This window comes from Orycteropus afer, unplaced genomic scaffold (assembly GCF_000298275.1).
Source record: "Orycteropus afer afer isolate SDZICR_OR568_19922 unplaced genomic scaffold, OryAfe1.0 scaffold00020, whole genome shotgun sequence".
Classification (NCBI taxonomy): Eukaryota; Metazoa; Chordata; class Mammalia; order Tubulidentata; family Orycteropodidae; genus Orycteropus; species Orycteropus afer.
Window position 1 is genome coordinate 12,817,416 of NW_006921607.1, and position 23,940 is coordinate 12,841,355.

Below are 23,940 nucleotides of genomic sequence, written 5' to 3' on the forward strand. Positions count from 1 at the left end.
CTGTGTCTGTGTTAATTGGTTTCCCTTTTCTTTGTTGAAGAGGGTCTGTGCAATCCTTCTGCCTAGTCCGCCATCTTGCCCCGCCTCCTAGTCTTCCCTTTTTGATTGCTTGTCCAAGCTTTGCTGTTCATGCTTCCTTCAACTTTCTGCTGTCATCCTTGCTCCCTTGTTTCATCTCATTAAGCAACCATCTTTACCACTGGATACTCCGTAAGAGTCCAGTTAACTTCCAGCCCTAGCTAGCTCTGGGCCTCAGAATGACATTTCTCACTCCAATTAGAATCTCCATTTAGATCTACTCAGTCAGCCTGTCCAAAAGGAAACTGTCATAGAGGGGTGGCCAGATTTAGCTGGACCCAAGATAAGGATGTGGCCACTGCCTGGCCAAGCTAAGGACTGACTGTATTTTATGAGAAATTTTTTCCAAGAAAAACTTCCCTGACTTCCTGCTCTCCCTGATTCTGTTATTGGAATCACGTGTACTCCCAAGCTCTTAGACGTGAAGCCTTTGCCTCTCCCATTCAGCCACCTGCCCAGTCCCTGTCCTCAAACCTTACTACTCTTAAGTCCTGAAACATAAGTCTAAGTCTAAATCAGTCTCCCGGCCCCTATTCTTGCTACTCTGAAGAAAGCCTGTATATATATAGCATTCTTGCCACTCACAAACCAGACTTCCTGAAGTACACAGACACACCACCCTTCCCCACCTTGATCGTGGTCTCCATCTCCCCTTGCGTACTGATTGACACGCCTCAGCCTCACATACTGCCCTCCCCTACACCAGCCCACACTCCATCCACTGAAGGAGCCAGCTGTCTCTGATCTTACACCTTAGCCTTAGAAGGGATGTGTCCTAAGATCCACAGTCCCCCATTAGATTAGGTGCAGTAACTGGAACGATTGCAAGGAAAGCCTTGACTGCTTTATAAAATTTACTGATAACAGTGCCAAAAGTTGAGTAAAACAAGGTGCATTATTGTTCCTCCATCAGCTAAATAATGCATTATACAGATTAAAGACCTTCTTGGAGATGCTCAACAACAGCTGGTTTCAGTTCTCTTAATGCTGTTCTTAGCCCCTACCAGATGATGCGCTGAGGGCAGAACTGTCAGGTTTGCCTCCACATCAAGCACAGTACAGGGGACATCCAGACATTTTCCTCCCTGTTGTGCAGGGGTCTACTTAGTGTGCTTTTGCTCACTTGGCTGTGAAGCAGCAGCTTAGCGTGTTTTGCCCCATGGCCGGGTACAGCCTTGCCCTGGCTGGAGCTGCTATGGGCCTGTATCAGGTATTGGTCCAGTTTGGAATGCCTTACTCAGCAGCCATTCTGCCTTGCTTCAAAGATGCGCAGAGTGGTTTTTTTTCTTTTTTCGTCTTTTGCTGGGCAACTAAAAAGAATTATTCTTCCTGTAAGTTGCTAACTCAGGCAGGTGGGTACCTCCTTTGAAAGCCTAGGCATTTACATGTGTTATTTCACTTGCCATAATAATCAGACACCCTATTTAACAGACCAAAAAAAATGAGACCTCTGTTAAGAGACTTGCACAAGGTTTCATGACCATGAAGTAAAGCTTAGGTTTGAGTCCACGTCTTTCTGAGTCCAAAGCTTATTTTTTCCCAGGTCACCCTTTGCTTATCAGGAGGACACAGACATAAAACAGCAGACTAAAGGACAGTGAGGGCCCTCCTAGAGCTGGGCTGTGAGGGTAGGGGCTCTGAGTCTTCTAAGCTTACGGTGTGTTGGCCCTTGCGCTCCTCACTCCAGATTCTGCCTGATCAATGCAGGAGTCCTGTATCTCTACTTCAGCAGCTACCTACAGATCGATGAAGAGGAGTATGGTGGCACGTGGGAGCTCACAAAAGAAGGGTTTATGACATCTTTTGCCTTGTTCATGGTATGTATAACTGTTTGTAACAAGTACTGTTCTTTTCATGAAGTGTCAGTCGCTGATTGAGGGAATTGAGTGATTGGGGTACCTTTTTTCAAATGCTTCCGAGGCATGGCCTCTCACATTGTCCCAAAAAATGTGGTATGATGGCATCTCTGTGACTGCGAATCTTTGACTCATTGTTAGCTTTTACATCTGATTCTCAATCCTGGCTGCATATTAGAAACAATTATGAAGCATTTTAAAATACATTGATAGGTTTTTTGGTGGCTGCAAGGTCCAGGAGATTCCAGTCAGATTGTAATTGCTAGACCTCATTGTCCCCACTTCTTCAGTAAAATGGTTGGACTACCCCCCACACACAAAAATATAAAAATAGCAGCATTAATCACAATAGCCAACAAGTAGAAACAAAACAGATGTCTACTGAGTGATGAATAGTAAAAGTGTGGCATAGCCATACAATGGAATATTATTCAGCCATAAAAAAATGAAGTACATGCTACAACATGGATGAACCTCTAAAACATACTGAGTAGAAGAAACCAGACACATGTATGTGTGGTGTGATTTCATTTATGTGAAATAATCCAGAATAGGTAAATCTAGAGAGACAGAAATCAGATCACTGGTTGCCAGTGACTGGTGGGGGTGGGGTAGATGAAGAGTGACTTAATGGATTATAGGGTGATGAAAATATTGTGGTATTAGTGGTGATGTTTGTACCATACATTAAATACTACTGAACTGTGGTATGTGAATTATGTTCCAATAAAGTTATTTTTAAAGATTATACACAGATACCTCTACATAGCCAGACTGTAGCCCAAATAATAAAATCAGAATCTGTGGAAGGTGGCTGGGACATTTTTCAAAGCTCCCCAGGATATTCCAGTGGACAGCCAGGTTTGAGAACCACTGCTTTATTTGATAAGGAGATGACCGAATCTGATGGTGTTTTTGGTTTCACATTTGTTGCTAATCCTGACACCTGTGAGCAGTACAGTCTGCCTTACCAGTATTATGCCATATCTATAAATTCAGTCTCTGGGGCTCAGGTTGCTGTTTGGGTGGGGTTCTGGGCCCTGTTACAGTTCGATTTCAGTGAAATAATTCAGTCCTCTAAGCAGATTATGCATTGGATAGCCCCTTAGGGAGCCCACTGTGCACACACTCTTATATGATGTTTTGTGAAATCGAGCCTAAGAAAGCCACCGCTGATCCGGGTGACCTGTGAACATTGCTTGTCTCCCCTCTAGGTCATTTGGATCATCTTTTACACTGCCATCCACTATGACTGATGGTGTACAGCCCCCATGTGCTCCCTGTCCAGTCCAAAGGACCCTCTTAGTTACAGCACAGAAACACGATTGTAGGGGCACTCCAGCACGGGAGCTCAGAAGACCTATGTTTTCTGGACCAAGAACCAGTGTGTTGGGCATCAGTGTTTTCTGCAAGGGTTCTGACCTGAAACTTTGTAGAGAACCATCCACTTCTTGGGAAGCATTTCTGATTGTCCATCACCACCCATTGCTTCTTGGATGCTCATCACTACATAACCCGTTTGCTGACTGGAGCTGGGCGTTTATTTGGATGCATCTCTGGATCCGGATGAAACATTAAATTGTCTCCCTCAGTTCTCCATCAGGTGTACAGTTTTTAAACTATCAGTGGCATTTCAAGTCTTCTGAACACAGTATGGAATTATATGTATGGCTCATAGCAAGTATAGGCAGCATCTAGGAACAGTTTCCACTGCAGAATGTTTTCAGATACTTGAATAAATCAAATCTTTAATTGAAAACCTGTTGGTTATACCTGGTGATGCTCTGCTTCCCACACCCACCTCTAGCCCAGGAACCCAGTAGGAGTACTAGAGGTGGTGCCCACTCTTCCTTCCTCTCCTGCTCCCTTAGTAGCTCCAGCCAGATCTCCCCCCCTTGATGGGGATATCAGGGACATCCAGGGCTGGAGAATTGGTTTGGCTTTGTGCATAGTACTTAGCACCTTGAGAGCCCCTAGGAGCTTTGGTCGGCTCTCTGCACACAGGTGCCATGTCTGGCTCTTAGCCCTTGCCCAGTACTCTGGATGTGACTGGCCTCACAGTACTGAGCTGGGCTTGAGGGGTCACTGAGGTCCTTACATGCTCCCACCAAGCCCCTTCTCTGGATAGTTCCAGCTCACAGATCTGTTACTTCATTTTGTAGCTTAATCATTTGAACCTGGCCAAGCTCTCCCAATCATGTTTGTGGCCAAATGCAAAATGACTCAGTAACTGACTGGGTTAGACCTCAGAGGAGGTTTGTTCTTTGTTTTTGGAGCCCCTGGCCTTACTCTCACCTGTTCTCAACTTGGAGACTAATGGTTGGGGGCTGGGGTCCTGCCATTGGGAGGAATAACTGACTTCTAAGAGGGGAAGGAGCAGAGGACACAGGGACCCTGGATGCAGCTGTGCCCCAGTCCGCCCACTCAGTGACACAGCCTTGCCTCTAGGGTGCTCAGGTTGAGCTGAGTTGAGGTGCTAGATACTGCAGCCTTGGGTTCCTTTTCGACCTCTCCTTTGGGCTTTGGCATCATTCAAGGAGATGTCCTCAGTCAGGCTGATGTAGGAGCTGAGGGCCTCCCGGAGCCCCTCACTGAGGAGAGACGCTTCCCCTGGGGCAGATGCCTCGGAAAGCAGGAGGGAGCTGTGGGGAGGAGGAGAGAGAGAGCTGAGTCAAGCCGCCGCCTCCATCCTGCACTACCACACATAATTCACTATCCTCAAAACCCTATCTTCAAGTCACTGCTGCTCCACAACAGTGGGTCCCTTTCCCTATCAGTGTGACTTTCCACGCAGGACTTGGAGCTCTGTCCTGTCCCATCTTGTCTGACCTGACTTACCCCCATCCTGGCTACCTCAGTGCCCAAGCGTGCATTGCCTTTTCCTCCCAACAGTATGTCCTACCGACATGCTAAGCCTGGTCTGGGCTCCAGGAGTTCAGCCAGTGTTCACTGACTCTCAGGTGTTCCTGAAGGTGACAGACCCATTCTGAGTTCTCAGGGTCAGCTCCTAAATCTCCTTTTTTCACCTTTATGTTCCAGAGGCCCCTCTCACCTGTCCAGCTCTTCCCAGTTGATTGGCATCCTCTGCACAGTCACAGGTGGGGGTATAGCCTTGTCAGGAAGTGGGCCAGCCCTCTGCAGGGCACAGGGCTCCTTGAGGAGGCAGCAGATGTCATCGGCCAACTCTGAGGAAGAGACCTGGGCCGCTGATATTGCCGATGCCAGTCCTTCTTTCCTCCCCAGTACCCACCCTTACTTCGGGCATAGTCACAAAAGTCAGTGACAAGATGAGCCCCAAGTTATTGGTCTCATGGAGCTGAGATACAGTCAAAAGTCATATTGGGTTAGGTGTTGGGAGGCCTAATTGATTGTGTGACTTTGGGGGAACTGATGGGTCTCTTTGAGCCCATTTCTGGATAGGAAAGTACTTAGGGAAAAAGAAAGCTATGGAATACTCAGTCTGTACTTCTGGTAATGTTGCTGTAATGCACGGAGCCCCCTAGAAAACCACTGAAGAGGTCTCCCAGGAGTGGTCTTTCCTCTCTGTCCCTCTGACACTGTGTCGTGGTGACTGTATCCTCCACAGGACAGGCACCAGAAAATGCTAAGAAGAGTCAGAAGTGAATCCAACAGCAGCAACAGCTGTGGGCCTAGCTCCTGTGGAGAGAACAGTGCCTGCTGCTGGGGACTTTGAGTCAGAACCAGAAATCTAGGAACACTGAAGCTGAGAGACAGGAGAAGCTCATGCTTCTGTCAGGGCATGGGTTGAAGACGGCTTCCAGCCTGCATTTCTTGTCACAGGGACTGGTACCCTCTTCTCCTTGGATATTTTGTAGCAGGTAGTGTCTGCCCTCACATGCCTCCCATACCATGGAATCAGGGAAAAGCCTTACCCGAGTAATGGTCCACCAGGGCCTGGAGTGAGGGGAAGGTGAAGCGTGGTGAGATGTACAGCCAGCCGTTGTCTAGGTGCTGGATCCTGTAGTGTCTGATCCGGTCCCAGGATGTGGGGCGGCTGAGTCGGACTGACAGAGAGTAACAGCCTGAGGAGGAAAGGGTGCAGGGGTGGCACTGAGGTCCTGCTGGGACCCAGCCCAACCCAGATTGGAAGAATAAAGAGATGAGATACAGACACAGGAAGTGGTCAGGGCAAGGACAAAGATTAGCTCTCCTGGGCATAAATAAGAACACATTCATAATAGATAGGGTTTGTGGGGACACAATGAGATCATGCACATAGAACCCTCAGTCCAAGAGCTGGCACAGTGCAGATCAACACTGTCAGCTGTTACAAAGAGAGTGTTAGATTAGGAACATGTCAGTGGGTCCTTGGCAAGGGCCTAGAGAAACTGGAACTCTCTTACCCTGCTGGCAAAGGATAAATTAGTACAGCCCCCTTTGGAAATGGTTGGACTAGTTTGGCATTAGCTAGTCAAGTTGAACATGCACATCCTTTACTACCCAGCATTTCCTTCTAGGCATGTTATCCTAGAAATGTGTGAACAAGAATACTTATAGAAAGCCCTGTTTTAAAAGCCAAAATCTGCAAACAGCCACTATGCTGTAAATAGAATAAATGATGGATTGTAGGATGTAATACTATGCAGCAGTAAAAATAACCACTATACACTGTTGTTCTGTGCCTTCGAGTCGGATCCAACTCATAGCGACCCCTCCTTGGGTTTCCAGAGCAGTATCACTACGGAAGTAGATTGCCCAATCTTCTTTCTGAGGAGTGGCTGGTGGGTTTGAACCGCCAGCCTTCTGGTTAGCAGTCAAGTGCCTTAGGCATTTTGCTACCAGAGCTCCTCACCACACAATAAGCATACATAAATCTTAAAAATAATGGCAGAAACAGCAAGTCACAGAGACATAAATTCAGCATGATTCTATTTATATAAAGTTCACAGACAGCCAAGATGGCATTATATATTGCATAGTACCTAAGGCATTTGATTGCTACAACCAGAAGGCTTAGTGGTTCAAATCTACCAGCCACTCCTAGGAAGGAAGACTGGGCTATCTACTAACGTAAAGATAATCGCCTTGGAAACCCAAGGAGAGGTTGCTGTGCGTTGATTCTACAGAGTGAGTTTATGTGTTTGGCAAAGCAATGAAGAAAAGCAACTGATTAAAACATGTGAAACATGTAAGATGTTTCAAAGAAATTGTTACTGTCTTTTTTTTTTTTGGTGTCAGTTGTTGTCCTGATGAACAAGAACCATCTTGTTAACCTATATTTCAAGCACTCATAAATGAATGACACACTGCAAGGAAATGCAAATTGGCAATGGATGAATAGGTTACACCAAATTAGTATTCCACCTTCACTATGCTACCATTGTTGTTGTTGTTGTTGTTATGTGTCGTCGAGTCAGCCCTGACTCATAGCGACCTCTCCTTGGGTTTCCGAGGCAGTATCACTACGGAAGTAGGATTGCCCAGCCTTCCTTCCGAGGAGTGGCTGGTGGGTTTGAACCGCCAGCCTTCTGGTGAGCAGGCAAGTGTCTTAGCCACTATGCTACCAGAGCTCCCATAGGAAGTAATATTTTATAATTCAGAGATACTCTCCTGAACACTTTCTCTTACTACTTTCATCCCTTTAAGTGATTACTGAATACTACTTTTACAATAGCATGGCACACTGAGGTCATTTTAATGTTTTATTTGCCTTTTCATGATTTCCAGCTTGTTGATATTTTAAAGATAATTTCTTCTTTTCCTACCTCAGGTTTACTCATTCATTTGCAAGCAAGGAATTTTTAGTAATTATACTTCAGAAAGTAAGGGAGAATAAGCTTATCCCTGAATAGATGCAATTTAAAGTACTTAATGCAAATTTTTTTATCATGTGTGGCTATCTCTTATTAAATAATTTTTTGAATTATTTCTTAATTATTTCATGTTTCTTTTATAGATTATATCAAGCCATTCTATAGCTTATTAATTAGATCATAATTTAGATTTTAAAAATGTCCACTTGCCCCAGGAAAGTTATATAGCTGTCCTCTCTCAGCAATGTGTGTGCATGCTGGGGGAGCTGAGGAGGTTAGGGTGCCCCCAAACACCTGCAAAAGATCTTCCAAGATAGGAATCATGGAATTGGATATATTGCTTGCTTACTTTTTTTTTTAAGGTGGTCTAATTTATTGTACTATTTAAACTGGAAAAGGAGGAACAGAGGAACATAGATACTGGTTTTACTATTAGCCCTTAAACTGTACATATGGTACACACAAAAGTCCTATGACAGGATTTTTTTGTTTTTTCCATTTTTAAAATCAACTTTATTGAGGTATATATTACATAAATGCACACATTTTAAGGTGCAGTTTAATTAGTTTCAACAAAATAATTAAATTTTTAAGAATTAAAAAGGCAGAAGAAGGCCTGGTTAGAACAAGAGCATATGGTTGAAAAATGAAACGAGAAAGACCATAATAAATTTTAAGTCAACACTTGATCAAAGCCAAATGAGAAGATGATGCTGAGTGGTGGTGATCTTGTTAGGTGCTGTTGAGTTGGCTCCGACTCATAGTGACCCTGTGTACAACAGAACTAAATACTGCCCGGTCCTGCACCAGACCTCACAATCCTTGGTATACCTGAGCCTACTATCATTGGAGCCACTGTGTCGATCCATCTTGTTGAGGGTCTTACCCCTTTTTTGCTGACCCTCCACTTTACCAAGCATGATTTCTGTTCTGGTTACCTAGTGCTGCTCTGAGAGGAATATACCACAAATGGGATGGTTTGAACAAACAGGAGTTTATTCCCTTACAACTCTGGAGGCTTTAAGTCCAAGTCCAAAGTGCCATGCTCTAGGGGCTGGGTGAAAGCCCCTCGACCTTGGGCTTCAGCTCTACCTCTTGCTCCTGGCCCACTGAAGCTAGGGGCATCTCTTCACTCAGACAGCTACTGGCTGCTGAGGCTAACAAGCCGAAGGTCGACAAATAAAATAATATTGACAGTCCCGATGTTCCCAAACCACATGGCAGGCCATTAATTCAAGTCCATTGAAAGTCCCAAGGTTGGCAGAGCATGGCAGGCTGCTGAACAATGATACGGCTACATGCAGGGTTCAAGCATGCCATAAGCTAGAGACCATTCCCAAAGCTGTTTCTTATAATGGGAAGTAGACCACATCGCTAAAGCAGCTACTCAGCTGCTTGTGGTAGGTCCCACTATGGAGGTGACTGCCAGTCCCATCATGGGGAATAACTACCACCAGCTGCCCAGCCACTCAACCAGGCCCAGCCAAGTTGACACACAAACTTAACCACCACAATATCCTTCTCTGGGGAATGGTCTCTTCTGACAACATGACCTAAGTAGGTGAGATGAAGTCTGGCCATTCTCACTTCCAAGGAGCATTCCAGCTGTACTTCTTCCAGGGCAGATTTATTCACTCTTCTCACAGTCCATGGTATTTTGGACCTTTTTTCAGTATTCTCTGCCAACACCACAACTCAAAAGCATCAACTCTCCTTTGGTCTTCCTTATTCATTGTTCAGCTTTCACACGCACATGAAGCTATTGAAAGTATCATGGCCTGGGTTAGGTGCACCTTAGTCTTCAAAAGGGAGCTTTGGCAGCATAGTGCCTAAGGCACTTGACTGCTAACCAGAAGGCTGGTGGTTCAAACTCACAAGCCACTCCTTGGAAGGAAGGTTGGGCAATCTACTTCCGTAGTGCTACTGCCTTGGAAACCCAAGGAGGGGTCACTAGGAGTTGGGTCTGACTCGATGGCACATGACAACAGTCTTCAAAGAGACATCTTTGCTCTTCAGCACTTTAAAAAGATCGTTTGCAGCAGATTTGCCCAGTGCAGTATGACATCTGATATCTTGACTGCTGCGTCCATTGCTGTTGATTGTGGATTGAAGTGTTATAGCTGTTGTCACTCAAGTATTAAGTGCTTACTATAAGTGCTTTATATAGAATCTCATTGAATTTTCACAGCCACCCTATGAGGTAGGTATTATCCTTGTTTTACAGATAAGGAAGTTATGGCACAAAGACTCAGAAGACACAACAACCCTGTCATTTAACCTTTTCCCTGTGAAATACCAACAAGAGGCAGGAGTTAATTTCCTAAACCACAGGCACTGCATGTTGTAGGAAGCATTTACTTTGAGGAAGTCATGTATATAAGTAATTAAAAGGCAGAGACTATCAAACTTGATGAAAAGCAGGACTTAACTTTATGCCATCTATAATAAACAGACTTTAAATATTAAAACACAGGCCAAAAGTAAAAAGATGAGAAAAGATAAATCATGTAAACAGTCTTAAACCAAAATCCAGATCTGTTGCTGTCTAGTCAATTCCAACTCACAGCAGAGCAGAACTGCCCAGAGGGTTTTTAAGGCTGTTATCTTTATCCCACTGAGCAGGTGATGAGTTTGAACTGCTGACTTTTGGTTAGCAGCCAAGCATTTAACCACTGTACCACAGGAAAGCAAACATCAGACAAAACAGAATTCAAGCCCAAGGATAACAGAGATAAAGAGAATGTTTAATAGCAACAAAAGGGTTAAACACATCCAGAAGACAAAATCCTTAATCTGTATGCACTCAATTACAGAAATTTGAAATAATATGAACAGGAATTGACAGGTGAAATAGGCAAACCCATAATTATACTTGGAGATTTCAACACTCCTCAGTAATTAGTATGACAAAACCAAGAGGGATATAGAAGACTTGAATAACACTATCAACCAGTTTTCTCTGATTGACACAGAATAGCACACCCAACAACACATTTTCTTTCAGTTACATATGGAACATTCAAGATAAACTATGTGCTGGGACATAAAAAAATCTGAAAGAACTGAAATTATTTCTGAATAGTTTGACCCAGTAGATATAGGGTGAGGCCCAGGAGTGCACATTTTTAATGAGTTCCCAGTGATTCCTGTACATTCAAGTCAGAGCCACCATTCTATCACTTCACTTGGGCCTCGAGAGCAGGACAGTTCAAACTTTTTTTTTTTTACCACAAACCACAGTATGAAATTTGATATTGTGACCCAGTCCCCACATACTTATAAATACCTGAAACAAAAGTTTCATGAAGCAGTATTCACCTCGGCCTGACATACCCTCCAGTGTTTTCTGCTCTCCATTATGTACACTCACTGGTCCAGACCACTCACTCAGTGGGTCTTCACCCTGGCTGTACATCAGAATCACCTGGCAGTGGGTGGGGCGGGGCACTGCTTTACAAATCCCAGTGCCCAGGCCATACCCCTGACCAATTAAGTCAGAAACTGACATGGAACCTGGGCTGCAGTATGTTTTTAAGCTCCCCTACATGATTCCAGTGTACAGCCAAGGATGAGATGAAGGGGTCTCAAAGTGTGTCCCCAGACTAGCCACAACAGCATTACCTGAGACATGTAAGACACACAGATTCTCAGGCCCACTTTATCAGCAGAAGTTCTGGGGGTGGAACCCAGCCATCTGTGTTTTAATGAGCACTGCAGGTGCTTCTGTTGCACACCACTGGGATAAATTGATTTCTTAACCCATAAATGGGTCATGACTGGCAGCTGGACAAATACTGCCCCAGAGGAAGCCCTAGATGAGAGATTGAAAGTTAATGCTAGGGAAACCTTTGCGTTTACCGGGGAACTGGCACATTTCTTCCTTTTTTGATAATGCGAGCTGCATTCTAATCCATCCCCCTTCTGGTGTTTGCTACAGGGACGCTCAGGGTCAAATTTAAACTTAATCCTAGTAATTAAAGATCTTTATGGATCCTGTCAGCTTTCTTCTTTATTTCTCAGATTCCCTCTTACATTACGTGCCTTCTTAGGAAAGGGGAAGAAGACTGGCAATAAGGGGCAGTCACTGGACTCCTGGGGCTGAACCAAGCCAGAGAAGGGGTGAAAGCAGAGGAGGGAGAGCAGTTGAGTACAAGATACTTCCTGTGGCTTTGCAAAGCGCACTGGGGCCTTGAGCAGCCAGCCTGGCCTGCAGCACCCCTGCCTCAGCCAGCGCCCTACTGTGGTTTCCTGTTTGCAGCTGCTGTACTGGGGCCAGCCCCTGACCCCAGCCAGACTTTAGGTGTGTGTGAGGGTGAGGCCGCCAATGCTGCCTGGAAAACAGTAGGAGGGGCAAGAAGAGATAAACCCGGAGAGCTCCCAAGGGAAGGGCTGGAGAGGCAAAGATTGGCTGCAGGGTGCCTAGGAGGGAGACTGAGGCAGAAGCGAAGAACCCTACAAACCCATTATGATGTTGTTGTTGTTATGTGCCGTCGAGTCGGCCCCGACTCATAGCGACCCCTCCTTGGGTTTCCGAGGCAGTATCACTACGGAAGTAGGATTGCCCAACCTTCCTTCCGAGGAGTGGCTGGTGGGTTTCAACCGCCAGCCTTCTGGTTAGCAGTCAAGTGCTTTAGCCACTATGCTACCAGAGCTCCTACAAACCCATTATAGTAGGTTCAAATTAGTGTAGGCACTAGGAGGCCTATCCTCCTAAGTATTTCCTAAGGCATCTGGTGGTTCAAACCCACCAGCAAGTCCTTGGAAAGAAGACCAGGCAATCTACTTCTGTAGAGATACTGCCTCGGAAACCAGGAGGGGTCGCTATGAGTAGAGACACCACCTCAGAAACCCAAGGAGGGGTCGCTATGAGTCAAAATTGGCTTGACAGCAGAGTTTGATGTTTTGGTTTAGTCTTTACAAGGAACTCTTACTTACAAGCCTCTTACAAGCTCTGGTGGCATAGTGCCTGAAGGCATTTGACTGCTAACCAGAAGCTTGGCCGTTCAAAGCTACCAGCTGCTCCACTCTCTTACTAAGGACCTCTCGTGGTGTAGTGGATAAAGCATTTGGCTGGTAACCAAAAAGGTCAGGAGTTCAAACCCCCCAGCCACCCTCAGGAGAAAGATGAGGCAGTCAATGTCAGGAGACAAAATATGTACCATCTGCTGTATGGAGGATGGATTTGCTGCGTAAACTTTCACCCCATGGGACAGTTCTGCCCTGTCCTACAGGATCACTGTGAACTTCAGTGGACTCAACAGCAAGGTTTTTTTTCTTTTTTTTTTTTTAAGCCTCTCAGTGTGCTTGCAGTTCCACCATTACCACACGAGGGCTTTGCCGTGGCTGACTTTGACTTCTGCTCTACACTTATTAACTGTGTGTCCTCAGGCAAACGTTTCTCCTAAACTTCAGTTTCCTCATCTGAAAAATGGATGTGTAATCCCCACAGAGTGATTCTGAGGCACCTAGAGGGCCTAACACAAATGCAGTCACTGTTGCTCCTTCCACTCCTCTTTCTGCTCCTGTCTTAAGGGGCTAGCATAGCCCAGAGGGAGGCAGGGGCATCCAAGACAGACTCTATCCATTTCATATTTTGTTTGCAGAGGCCCTGCACCTGGAGAAGTGCAATGTGACATGTCCCTACCTCTCTTTGGGCCTCTATTTCCTGATCTGTGGAGATGACTTTCTGGCTCTGTCTGTGACCCAAAGCACAGAGACACTGTCAACATTTCGGGTCCCCTCCACCCCAAGTAATCAGGTTCCTGAGTGTCTCGGGAAGGGAGGAATCAGTCATTTCTGGCCAAGGGAAGGCAACTCTATGACTATTCTATTACAAGTTCCAACAGCCAGAATGTTGACTGAGCCTGGATCCCTGCTCTGAAATACAAGCTATGGGACATTCACACCCACTTCTAGAAATACAGGTTACTTCATTGCTGATAGGCTCTCCTACCAGCAGTGTGATGGTCAGACAGCTAGGTACCCCAATCCTTCATGTATGGCCCCCTGCCCTAGCCCCCAAGTCACATCACAGTTGGCTCCTGGCATTTGAGGGACAAGCCCTGACTTCAGTGCAAATTTCAAGCTGTTTTTCCCAAAGTGTGTGCCCTGGGCACTAGCTTCCTGTGACCAAAGACCATGCCCACCTCATTCTAGTGATGCCCATGGCCTGCCACATTAGTAGGCTCCTCCCCTCTCTCTGAGGCCTCCCCACACAGTGGATACTTGAGAAGTACTTGTAGAATGAATGAATATGAAGTGAGTACTACTAAGTACTGCATGATAAAAATTTCTGTGTTCAGAAGTGTTTGGGAAATGCTCAATTAGACAAAGTCAAAGCCCTGAGAAGTCCTGTCTTAACATGCATTGTTAATAGTTAAAACCTCTCTCCCTCAACATCAAGCTCAATTGGCATAACATACTACACAAAAACATCACTCTACATTGTACTTTGGTGAGTAGTGACTGGGATCTTAAAAGCTTGCAAGGAGTCATCTAGATGCAATGATGCGTTTCTCCTCATCCAGAGCAAAGAAGAATGAAGAAAACCAAAGACACGTGAAAACAACTAGTCCAAGGGTAGACCATGCGACCCTCAGCCTATATAACCATGAGACCAGAAGAACTAGATGGTGCCCAGTTACCACTGTCAACCACTTGGAGGGGGATTAGTACTGGACATCCTGGATAGAGTGGGAGAACAATGTGGAACAAAACTCAAAATCATAAAAAAAAAAAAAAAAGACCAGGTTTGCTGGTCTGATAGAACCTAGTGAGACCCCTGAGACTATGGCCCCTAGCTACCTTTCAGGTCTAGAATTGAACTCACTCTTGTGGCTTCCAGCCAAACAGATAGGCATATGGGGTGAACATTTACATCAGATAGATACACTCCTTGGAGTGATCAGTTATGGGAGAACAGAAGGGCAGTGTTTGTACAGGGAGAGCTCCGGGGGATGGGAGTACATGGGGGGAAGGGCACAGGAAATAGGTAACTACAGGAAGAAGCAGGAAGAGAGCTGTTACATTGTGGGGAATTGCAGTCAATGTCATGAGACAATGTGTATGAACTGCTGTACGGAAGATGAATTTGCTCTGTAAACTTTCACCCAAATCACAATAAAAATTAAAACCTCTCTCCCTCAAAGCAGAAAATGATTTTCAGATTCTCCCGAACTGACCTTCCCATCCTCTTTATCTCAGAGCAAGTGGTCCACCTTGAGAGTCACTGTCCTTCAACCTCTCGTTTCCCCCACAACACACACCCAGTGCTACGCATGCTGTTGCTTAATAACATCTCTCTCTGCCTTCGGAAAGAAGAAAAAAGCTTCCTAGGCTGGCAAGGCCCTGTGTGCTCTGGTCTGGCCTGCTTCTTCTAGCTGCCTGACCTGCGGTGCAGTCACTTGTATAAAATGCCAGGCTTTCTCAGAGCCGGGCAATGCCTTACCCTGGACTTCTGTGGGAACATTCTTCAAGTTTCAACTCAGAGTCCACTCCACCATGAAGCCTCCCTTGACTGCTCCAGAGGAAGCCACCCCTCTTCTGCCCTCAGGTCTCTCATGTTGTCTATTATTGCCTGTCCATGCCTTGCCTCAGCCTAGGAGTATGCCCATACTCGGCTGGGCTTGGGAAATCTTTGTTAGCTGAATGAATGACAAGTGAGATACAGCCTATTCTCTGGGGAGGATCTGTAGGATCCATCCCCCTCCCCGAGGCCTCCCCACAGAGGGAGGTTATGGGGCGACACCGAACTCACCCACCTCTCCTGCTCTGGCTCTCCCGGATGAGGAAGGCCCCTCCAGGGTTCCCAGGCAGCAGCAGCAGTTCCTCCGCTTTCTCCCGGCTCAGGCCCTCATACAGCCACCTAGGGAGGAGCAGGAAAGGGGAATCAGGGTCAACAAGACTGCTTTAGAGGCTCTCTTCAAGGGGTCCACTGAAGACACACTGAGATCCCACCCCCTTTGTGTGACCCTGGCAAGGCCCTGCCCTCTCTGGACCTCTATCTGCATCATGAAGGGCTGCCTTAGGGCCTCTGAGCACCCCTCCAGCTCCACCTTCCTGGACCTGGGAGGATGGCTTCTTGGGATTAGCCCTAGCTTTTTCTGCCTGAATTGTCATGCCCTAGGAGGCCACATAGGGTGATCCGAGCCTCTCTCCTATCACTGCCCAGCCTCCCAGCTCGCCCATTCTATCTACACAGGCCTCCCCTTTCCAAAAATTGCCTGTTTTCTTGCCTTAAGACATTTATGTGGCTTTTCCATCTCCTGCATGTCTCTTTTCTCATTCACTACCATGAAACCTAGCCACCATCCAAAGCCCAAACCATGACACCCCCTCTCAGCCCCCAGCAGTGGGCTGGGCAGAAAACGGAATGCTGTGGGAAGAGCAGGTAGCAAGTTTCCCTTCAGTGAGGGCCAGGGCAGAACTCACCCATGGGAGACTTTGGCTGCGTGCATGCTGGGGATGCTGTACTCTCTGCCTGAGACTTCCGACAGCACTGTCCACCAGTCTCCATCCCTGGAGAGAGACAGGAGAGGTGGGGTCCCTCTCAGAAGGACTAGGGCCCTGGAGAACTGGCACCAAGCCAGCCCAGGTACTTCCTGGCATGGTTCAGTCTCCCTGTATGGCCTTCTCCACCCACCACTTCTCCCTACAGGTATGTCAAACGACTGAAATCCCACCATTAGAGCCACCTGTGAGCTTGGCAACAAAGGCTACACTCTTTTCTCCCTGGGAGAGAAAGGCCCCTTCTCTCAGGCCCAGCCTGTCTCCCACTAGCTCATAATCAGGTATCCAGAGGGAGGGAGGAGGGCATCTTGCCCCAGCCAGCATCCCAATGCAGCGCTCGTGGAAGGACTTACTCAGAGATGATGGTCAATGGTTCCCCAAGCCTCAGCGACAGCTCTGCCTGCTCACCCACTGGGAAACTGCCCAGGGCCACAGCTGTGGCCTTGCTCCTCTCTGGATGGGGGGACAGAGACAATCACCCTTTTGGCCAACTTTCCTTCCAGATGTGAGGTCTAGTGGAGTCTGGGCTCCCATCGTCAGTCTAACCACAGGCAATGAATGTGCTGCCCACCTCTGTGGGGAGACACTTCTCCTTCCAGGGAGAGCAACCCTGGACTCTGAAGCCTTTCCAGCAGAGTTCTGCAGAGGCCTGGGCTGCCCAGATGGCTCCTGGGGTCACCACAGGAAGAGGGTGGGTGTGGCAAGAAGAGTGAGGCTCCTGGCTCCAATCCCCTTTTATATACAGATCTTTGTGGAAGATTTTGATAAATGGGTTGTGCTAAGAAAAACCTGAAACCTACAATTGTAAGCAGGTTCAACTTCTGGAATGCCCTGATGGAATGGGCATTGGGTGGACTAGCTGGGAAGGCTGGGAAAGGGGAAACTTGAGGAAAGCTTACTACCGGGGCCTGGGTTTCAAGTCATGGGGGTGCCTTGTGGTGGGCATAGGAGGGGATTTTGAGCATTAAATATGGAGTTGGAAAGGAGAGAGAAGAGCCAGGAGGGTCTGAAGATGACCTTCCCTTCACATTGTAGGATTTCACTGGTCCTCTTGCTCCTGGCCCTTAATTTCCTTGTGGGGATTATAATCCCTTCCTCCCCAGGCTGCTCTGGTAGTTTAGTGCCTAAGGCATTTGACTGCTTGCTAACCAGAAGGCTGATAGTTCAAACCCACCAGCCACTCCTCAGAAGGAAGATGGGGCAATCTACTTCCGTAGTGATACTGCCTCGGAAACCCAAGAAAGGGTCACTATGAGTCGGGTCTGACTCGACGGCAAACAACAGGACCACCACACCACCCCAGGCTGCTAGAGGTGCCCATGAACTCAGACATGAATGGGCTTTGTAACTATCCAGTGCAGTGCATATGGGCGGTATAGCTCTATCTGACATCAAACCTCTCCTTTGGCCCTTGTCCAGAGCAGCAGATGTAGGTCTATGTAGCCCACTGAGAAGATGTGGACTCCTAGGCCCACCAGGCCTAGGCCTGGCCCAGAGCAAGTGGCCAGCAGGTGTGAATGGCTCAGTCAAGTGTCCTGGTCATCCACACTACTATCACTTACTGAGCACCTGCAGTGTGCCAGGCCCTGACTGGAAGCTTTATGCATTACTCTCCTCAGTCCTCACAAATGCCTCTGAGGTCAGGTCTAGGGTCGTCCCCATTATACAGTGAGGTAATGGAGGCTCTGATGGACATGCAGCTGGGAAGCCAAGGGGTAGCTTTTACATCACACCACCCTGTCTCTGCTCCCCTGGGGTACTGTGCAGTGGCTGCTCACTAGCCCAGTGAGTTGGAGGGAACTAGGACTGGACAGCAGCAGTGCATCTCAGGAGGGGCCCAGATCCACTGGACCCCCTCTGGCTGCTGATCTTGCTTTCCTGGAAGCCAAGTCCTCACCACCCCATTACCCCACCCGGTCTTGCCTTTGTGGATCTGCTCAGGGACCACACCCTTGCCTTCTCCTTGGAAGGCTAGCCTGGGTCACAGAGCCAGGGTGGACCAGGAATAATTTTCCAAGCCTCTAGTCACAGAAAGGAGCTCTGGTGGTGTAGTGCCTAAGGCATATGACTGCTAACCAGAAGGCTGGTGGTTCAAACCTACCATCCACTCCGTGGAAGAAAGCCTGGGTAATCTGCTTCCATAAAGATTTACTGCCTTGGAAACCCAAAGAGGGTTGCTATGAGATGGAATTGACTCAATGGCAGTGAGTTTGTTTTTTTTTTTTGGTGCTAGTCACAGGAGGAATGATCCCAAGGATGTGATGGCCATGTGGCCCAATTTTGGGGCTGGACAGCAGATAGCAAGTGGCTTCCTCAGCACAGGATGCTCATTCCTTCACATACTTCAGGTCAGCCCACCTAATCTAACAGGATCTCCTTATGCCTGCTAGGGTCTTGGCCTGGAAAATCTGACCTCTACGGGCTGCTGGAAGGGACCTTACCCAAACTCTAATCCTCTGGGATACGGTGGGCTCCTTATCCTATTTCATTAGGGCTCTTTGTAATAATGAGAAAAAAACAGACTTGTTAACACACTAATATATCAAACTATGGAAAGTAGTAAATGGGGAAGAGATGGTCTCTTTAAAAAGTGGTGCTCTGGCAAAAGTGGATATCCATTTGCAAAAAAATGAAACAGGATACATACCTCACACCATAAACAAAAACTAACTCAAGATGGATCAAAGACCTAAATGTAAAACCTAAAACTGTAAAGTTCATCAAAGAAAAAATAGGGGTAAACCTAGGGGCCCTAATTTATGGCATAAATAGGCTATCAAACATAAGCAAAAATACACAAACAGCAGAAGACAAACTAGATGACTAAAATCAAAAAAACCCAAACCCACTGCCACTGAGTTGATTCTGACTCAAAGCATCCATAGTAGAACTGTCCATAGGGTTTCCAAGGCTGTAAATCTTTATGCAAGCATATTGCCTCATCTTTCTCCTGTGCAGCAGTTAGTGAGTTTGAACTGCTGACCTTTTGTTTAGCAGCCAAATGCTTTAACCACAGCACCACCAGAGGTCCCTAGACTGTGACCTTCTAAAAATTAAATTCTTATCTCCATCAAAAGACTTCTCCAAAAGAGTACAAAGAGACCTTCATGTTTGAAAAAAAAAAATATTTGGCAACAACACATCCAACAAGGGACTTACCTCTAAAATTTATAGAAATTCAACATCTCAACATTAAAAAGACAAGCAACCCAATTAAAAAATGGGCAAAAGATATGAACAGACATTTCACCAAAGAAAATACTCAGGCAGCTAACAAACACATAAAGAAATGCTCATGATCATTAGCCATTAGAGAGATGCAAACCAAAGCAACAATGAGATACCATCTCACCCCAGCAATAATAGCAAAGTTCAATAAGACAGGAAATAACAAATGTTGGTGAGGGTGTAGAGACCGGAACTCTCATATACTGCTGGTAGGACTGTAAAACAGTATAGCCACAATGGAAAATGGTATGGCACTTCCTTAAAAAGTTGGAAATGGTAATATAATTTGATTCAGCAACCCCATTACGAGGTATATATCCTAAAGTAGTGAGAGCTGGGACATGAATGGATATATGCACACCTATGTTCATTGTAGCACTGTTCACACACAATAGCAAAGAGATGGAAACAACCTAAGTGCCCATCAGTGGAGGAATGGATAATCAAACTATGGTACTACGGAATACTATGCAGCATCAGAGAACAATGAAAAATCTGTGAAACATGTAACATGGATGAACTTGAAAGATGTTATGCTGAGTGAAATAAGTCAATCACAGAAGGACAAATACTGTGTAAGTTCATTATTATAAAGTCAAGGAAAAGTTTACACATAGTGGGAAATGTTCTTTGTTAGTTACCAGAGATGGGAAAGTAGGGGAAGGAAAATTTCTAGCTAGGTAAAAGACACATATTGACTTGGGTGAAGAAAAAGGCAGTTTAAAAAAAAAAAAACAAAAAACCTATGAAAAGCAGTCAAGGTCAGCCAGAAAGGTTTATCTGTCTCTTAGATGCTCCTCTCTGAAGGACTCAAGGTCACAGAACTCTGTGATGCCCTCTTAATGGATCTGGGACCCCAGGAGGTGGAGCAGGGGAACAGATGGATGGGCAGGACCCATGAGTTGCAGGGAGAGACCCAGAGGTAGACACTGCAGGGAAAGGGAGAGGCTGCTCTGGCCCTCCTGGCTCTGTGTTGTGATAGGAAGAGGGAGACTGTGATTCTGGAAATGGACAGGCTCTTCCACATCCTCTCAGCCATGCATGGAGACTCTGTACTGACCCCAGTATGGGGCTACTTACAGTCCAGGGGTCTTTCCTTATGGAACAAAGAATTACTTAGTATGGCTCTTCCAGCCATGATCTTTATAATTCCAACCAAATGACCAGGTGGGACTCTGCAGATGTAAGGTGCTTGTGGTCCCCAAAGGGGACTATATAGCTTGTTAATAATGTAAATTAAGTACAAGGTACCCTTGTGGGGGTGGGACCATGGAAATAAGGAATAAATAATTCCCCTAATATGGGAATTGGTCAGCCTTGCCATCCCACTACGCTTAAAATGAACCATCCCAGAGGTGGAAAGGGGGATCTCATTACCATCAAGGTAGAAGAAGCAGCAGGAGTGGAGCATGTCCTTGGACCTGCTCTGGACCTCCTTGACCCAGGACAGAAAGAGCTGTAGAACTTTGCTGAGATAGCAGAGAGACAGCAGAGAGATGGTGGCAGCAGATACAGCGTGAGACCAGCATGAAATAAGAGGCAGGCTCCCCGGCCCATGAACTGAGAAAGCTAAGTGCCTTTGGGTAGGAGGCCTGTTGGCAGAGTTGGGTGCCTCTTTGTATGCCTATCGGCAAAGCTCAAAGAGCTCTGTAACATGGCTGAGCAGGGCGGAGCCCAAGGCCAGGGAGAAACATGCCTGCAACACAGCTAAGAAAAAGCTGTCCTGATTGAAGAACTGTATCCTGACTTGTTTCTCATCCTGAATTGTAACCTGTTTCTTCTCTCATAAATCCACAATCATGACTCTTGTCTGTGAGTCCTCTGTGGCCATTGCAATGAATTATTAAACCTGGAAGAGAAGTAGAGGGTAGGAGGGATAAGGACTATGCTTGTCTTGTCCACTGCTGTGTCCCCAGGTCCTGGCATAAAGCCTGTCACATGAAAGCCTCAGTAGATTTAAGATGAGTGCAAGGTTGGACTTACAGACTCATGGAGGGAGGCTGACCAGGGACCAGGGGATAAGAAAGACAGGGGCTCACCCTTGCCAAAGAAGACACTAGTAGAACGGAAAAAGTAGCTGCCCTCAGGTCTCACATGCAGGGAGGGCCCTCCATCTGCTCATTAGCAGCCAGAGGTGGTTACCACCCTCAGAGTCCTGGTCATGACTCAGAGCAACCTTGAGGCCACTGCCCTTGGCTAGATTCAAAGGAAACTGAGGTATAGGCCTGTGTGGTTTCCAGGTCTCTTCCTGTGGGGCCTCCATGCCACAGGCTCTGTGCAGAGGGGGTGGGTAAAAGGAGACCACTGCCTCCTCAACAGGACTCCTACAGGGTTTAGGGTGCTGAACATGTGGAACCTGGGAGGCTGGTATCAGGGGCTGGGTATTGAAGATTGGCCTGAGGAGTCGGAATGGCCCCTACCATCAAAGGAGAGTTTTCACATCCACAACGTCTTGGTTCTTCAGTCTCCTGTTTAATTCTTGTCCACATTCCTCCTCCTCAAAGTGCTGCTTGGCTTAAGGCAAGCTGATCATCCAAACCCCAGATCAGGAGTGATTTGAGAAAGGATTTGTGTGCCATTTGGGGGAACAAAAATTTGACATAAAATATTAGACTTTCCAGGACAGTATGACTGTCCTGGGACAAATTATGTTTAGAGGTCCAGCACATACCTGGTATGTGTTAATGTTTTCCAATTAATGTTGCTCTAATTTTGCCTTAAGTATTTCACAGCAGCTCTGGTGGCATAGTGCCTAAGGCATTTGACTGCTAACCAGAAGGCTGTCGGTTCAAACCTACCAGCCACTCCTCGGAAGGAAGGTTAGGCAATCTACTGCCGTAGTAATACTGCCTCAGAAACCCAAGGAGAGGTCGCTGTGAGTCGGATCTAACGTGACAGCAGTGGGTTTGGTTTTGGTTTTCTTAGGGTAAGAGGGGACACTTTGGGGCATCACCATCCAATAGAACTTTCTGCAAGGATGCACATTTTCTGTGATTCTGTGCTGTCCCATGTCACACCAGCCACTTGTGAATATCGAGCCGAGCTCTGGTAGCATAGTGCCTAAGGCGCTCGACGGCTAACCAGAAGGCTGGCGGTTCAAACCCACCAGCCACTCCTCGGAAGGAAGGTTGGGCAATCCTACTTCCATAGTGATACTGCCTCGGAAACCCAAGGAGGGGTCGCTATGAGTCGGGGCCGACTCGATGGCACATAACAACAACAACAACAGAATGTGGCTAGTGAGATCAATGAACCAAATTTTATTTCATTTTAATTAAATAGTCACACATGGCTATTGGCTACTGTAACAGACCACGTAGCTCTGGAGAGTTAGGGAAGTGAAGGGTTGGTCTTAGAGAGGCCAGATTGGTCTCTGAATAAAATAGCTTAGAAGGAAGGAAGCATTTGAAGACTCCTGGGGAACTATCACACCTTCCTGATGTGATGTTCTAGTTAGTGCCTGTCACTCTCCCATACTCTCTAGCTTATCTGGCTGTTTAACGTTGCTGAAATGTAAGCTCCACAAGAACAGGGACCATGGCTAGCTGGCTCCCCAGGACCCAGCATGTACTCATTAATACTTGATGCAGTGTTGGAGGTGCTGGTCAGGAAGGCCTACAGAGGGCCCAGGTCTTTGTGGTGCCTGGGAAGGTGCTGCCCACCCCCTGCCCCTTGACCTACCTGCTTGCATGGGCACATGTTCTTGGCCTTGGGCTGATGGGCTTGAGCTTGGGTTTGGCAGGGTTTTTCCTCTGCTGGGCAGACTTCCCATTGTTTGTCAGAACACTTAGAAGCACATCCCCAAGGGAAACCTGAAAGAGATGTTGCCATGGGGACAGAGCCTGTGGCCCCTGGCCTGGTCTCTGGACCCTTCCCTTTCCGGCTCAGCCTTACTGATCTCTCTTGCTGATCTGCTACCCATCAGGATCAGGCTCTAGCCCCTCAACCAGATTTTGAAGGCTTCCTGCAAACTGGATCCTGTTTTCTCCACACCTTATTTTTCTACATTGCAGCCATGCTCGATTCTTTTTGTTCCTCAGCCTTTGCTTGTGTGGTGCCCCTTCCCACTGGCTGGGATACCCTTTCTTCCCTTTGAGTCTGTCTGTATCCCACCCTCCCCCAGGAAGGAAGCTTCCCTGAATCCCCCAGCTTTCACAGATCACACCCTTGATATTCTATGGCCCACTATGAACAAATTCTCTGACCTGGGGCCAAATTCTGCCATTGGGTGGCAGGGGACAGTATCGGGGGCAGTGAGCTTACTCCCTACTAGGAGCCATGGCTAGCTAGGGTCAGAGGTGGGTGAGGGGGACCCAAGGGGGATTAGGAGCTGGCATGACAAGCAAAGTGGCACTGAACACATTGTTCCTGGTGTTGTGGCAGGCTGTATGACACAGTGATGACTTGCAGGGCTTTCGAGGCCACTTCTACTCTCTGTGCCTCCTTTTCTTCATCTAAGAAATGGAAACAATAATATACAACATATGGGTCAGGGA

General features: G+C 46.9%; 2 protein-coding genes across 2 annotated transcripts in view; one reads left to right on the forward strand and one right to left on the reverse strand.

Annotated features, from left to right (window-relative positions):
* The window catches only part of LOC103191761 (respirasome Complex Assembly Factor 1), a 14,098-nt gene extending 10,908 nt beyond the window's left edge, over positions 1-3,190 (forward strand). Inside the window, exons 3-4 of the mRNA XM_007934636.2 lie at positions 1,766-1,895; positions 3,149-3,190. Coding sequence (XP_007932827.1) covers positions 1,766-1,895; positions 3,149-3,190 — 172 coding nt within the window. The remainder of the gene's footprint in view (positions 1-1,765; positions 1,896-3,148) is intronic.
* A 1,220-nt stretch (positions 3,191-4,410) lies between these two features.
* Positions 4,411-23,216, reverse strand: SLA2 (Src like adaptor 2). The gene is made up of 7 exons (XM_007934738.2): positions 23,126-23,216; positions 16,570-16,669; positions 16,139-16,225; positions 15,469-15,572; positions 5,828-5,977; positions 4,987-5,119; positions 4,411-4,576 (listed from the first exon to the last, which is right to left on the reverse strand). Exons 1-7 carry the CDS (start codon positions 23,214-23,216, stop codon positions 4,411-4,413), a joined length of 831 nt encoding a protein of 276 aa, XP_007932929.1.
* Positions 23,217-23,940: the final 724 nt, after the last annotated feature.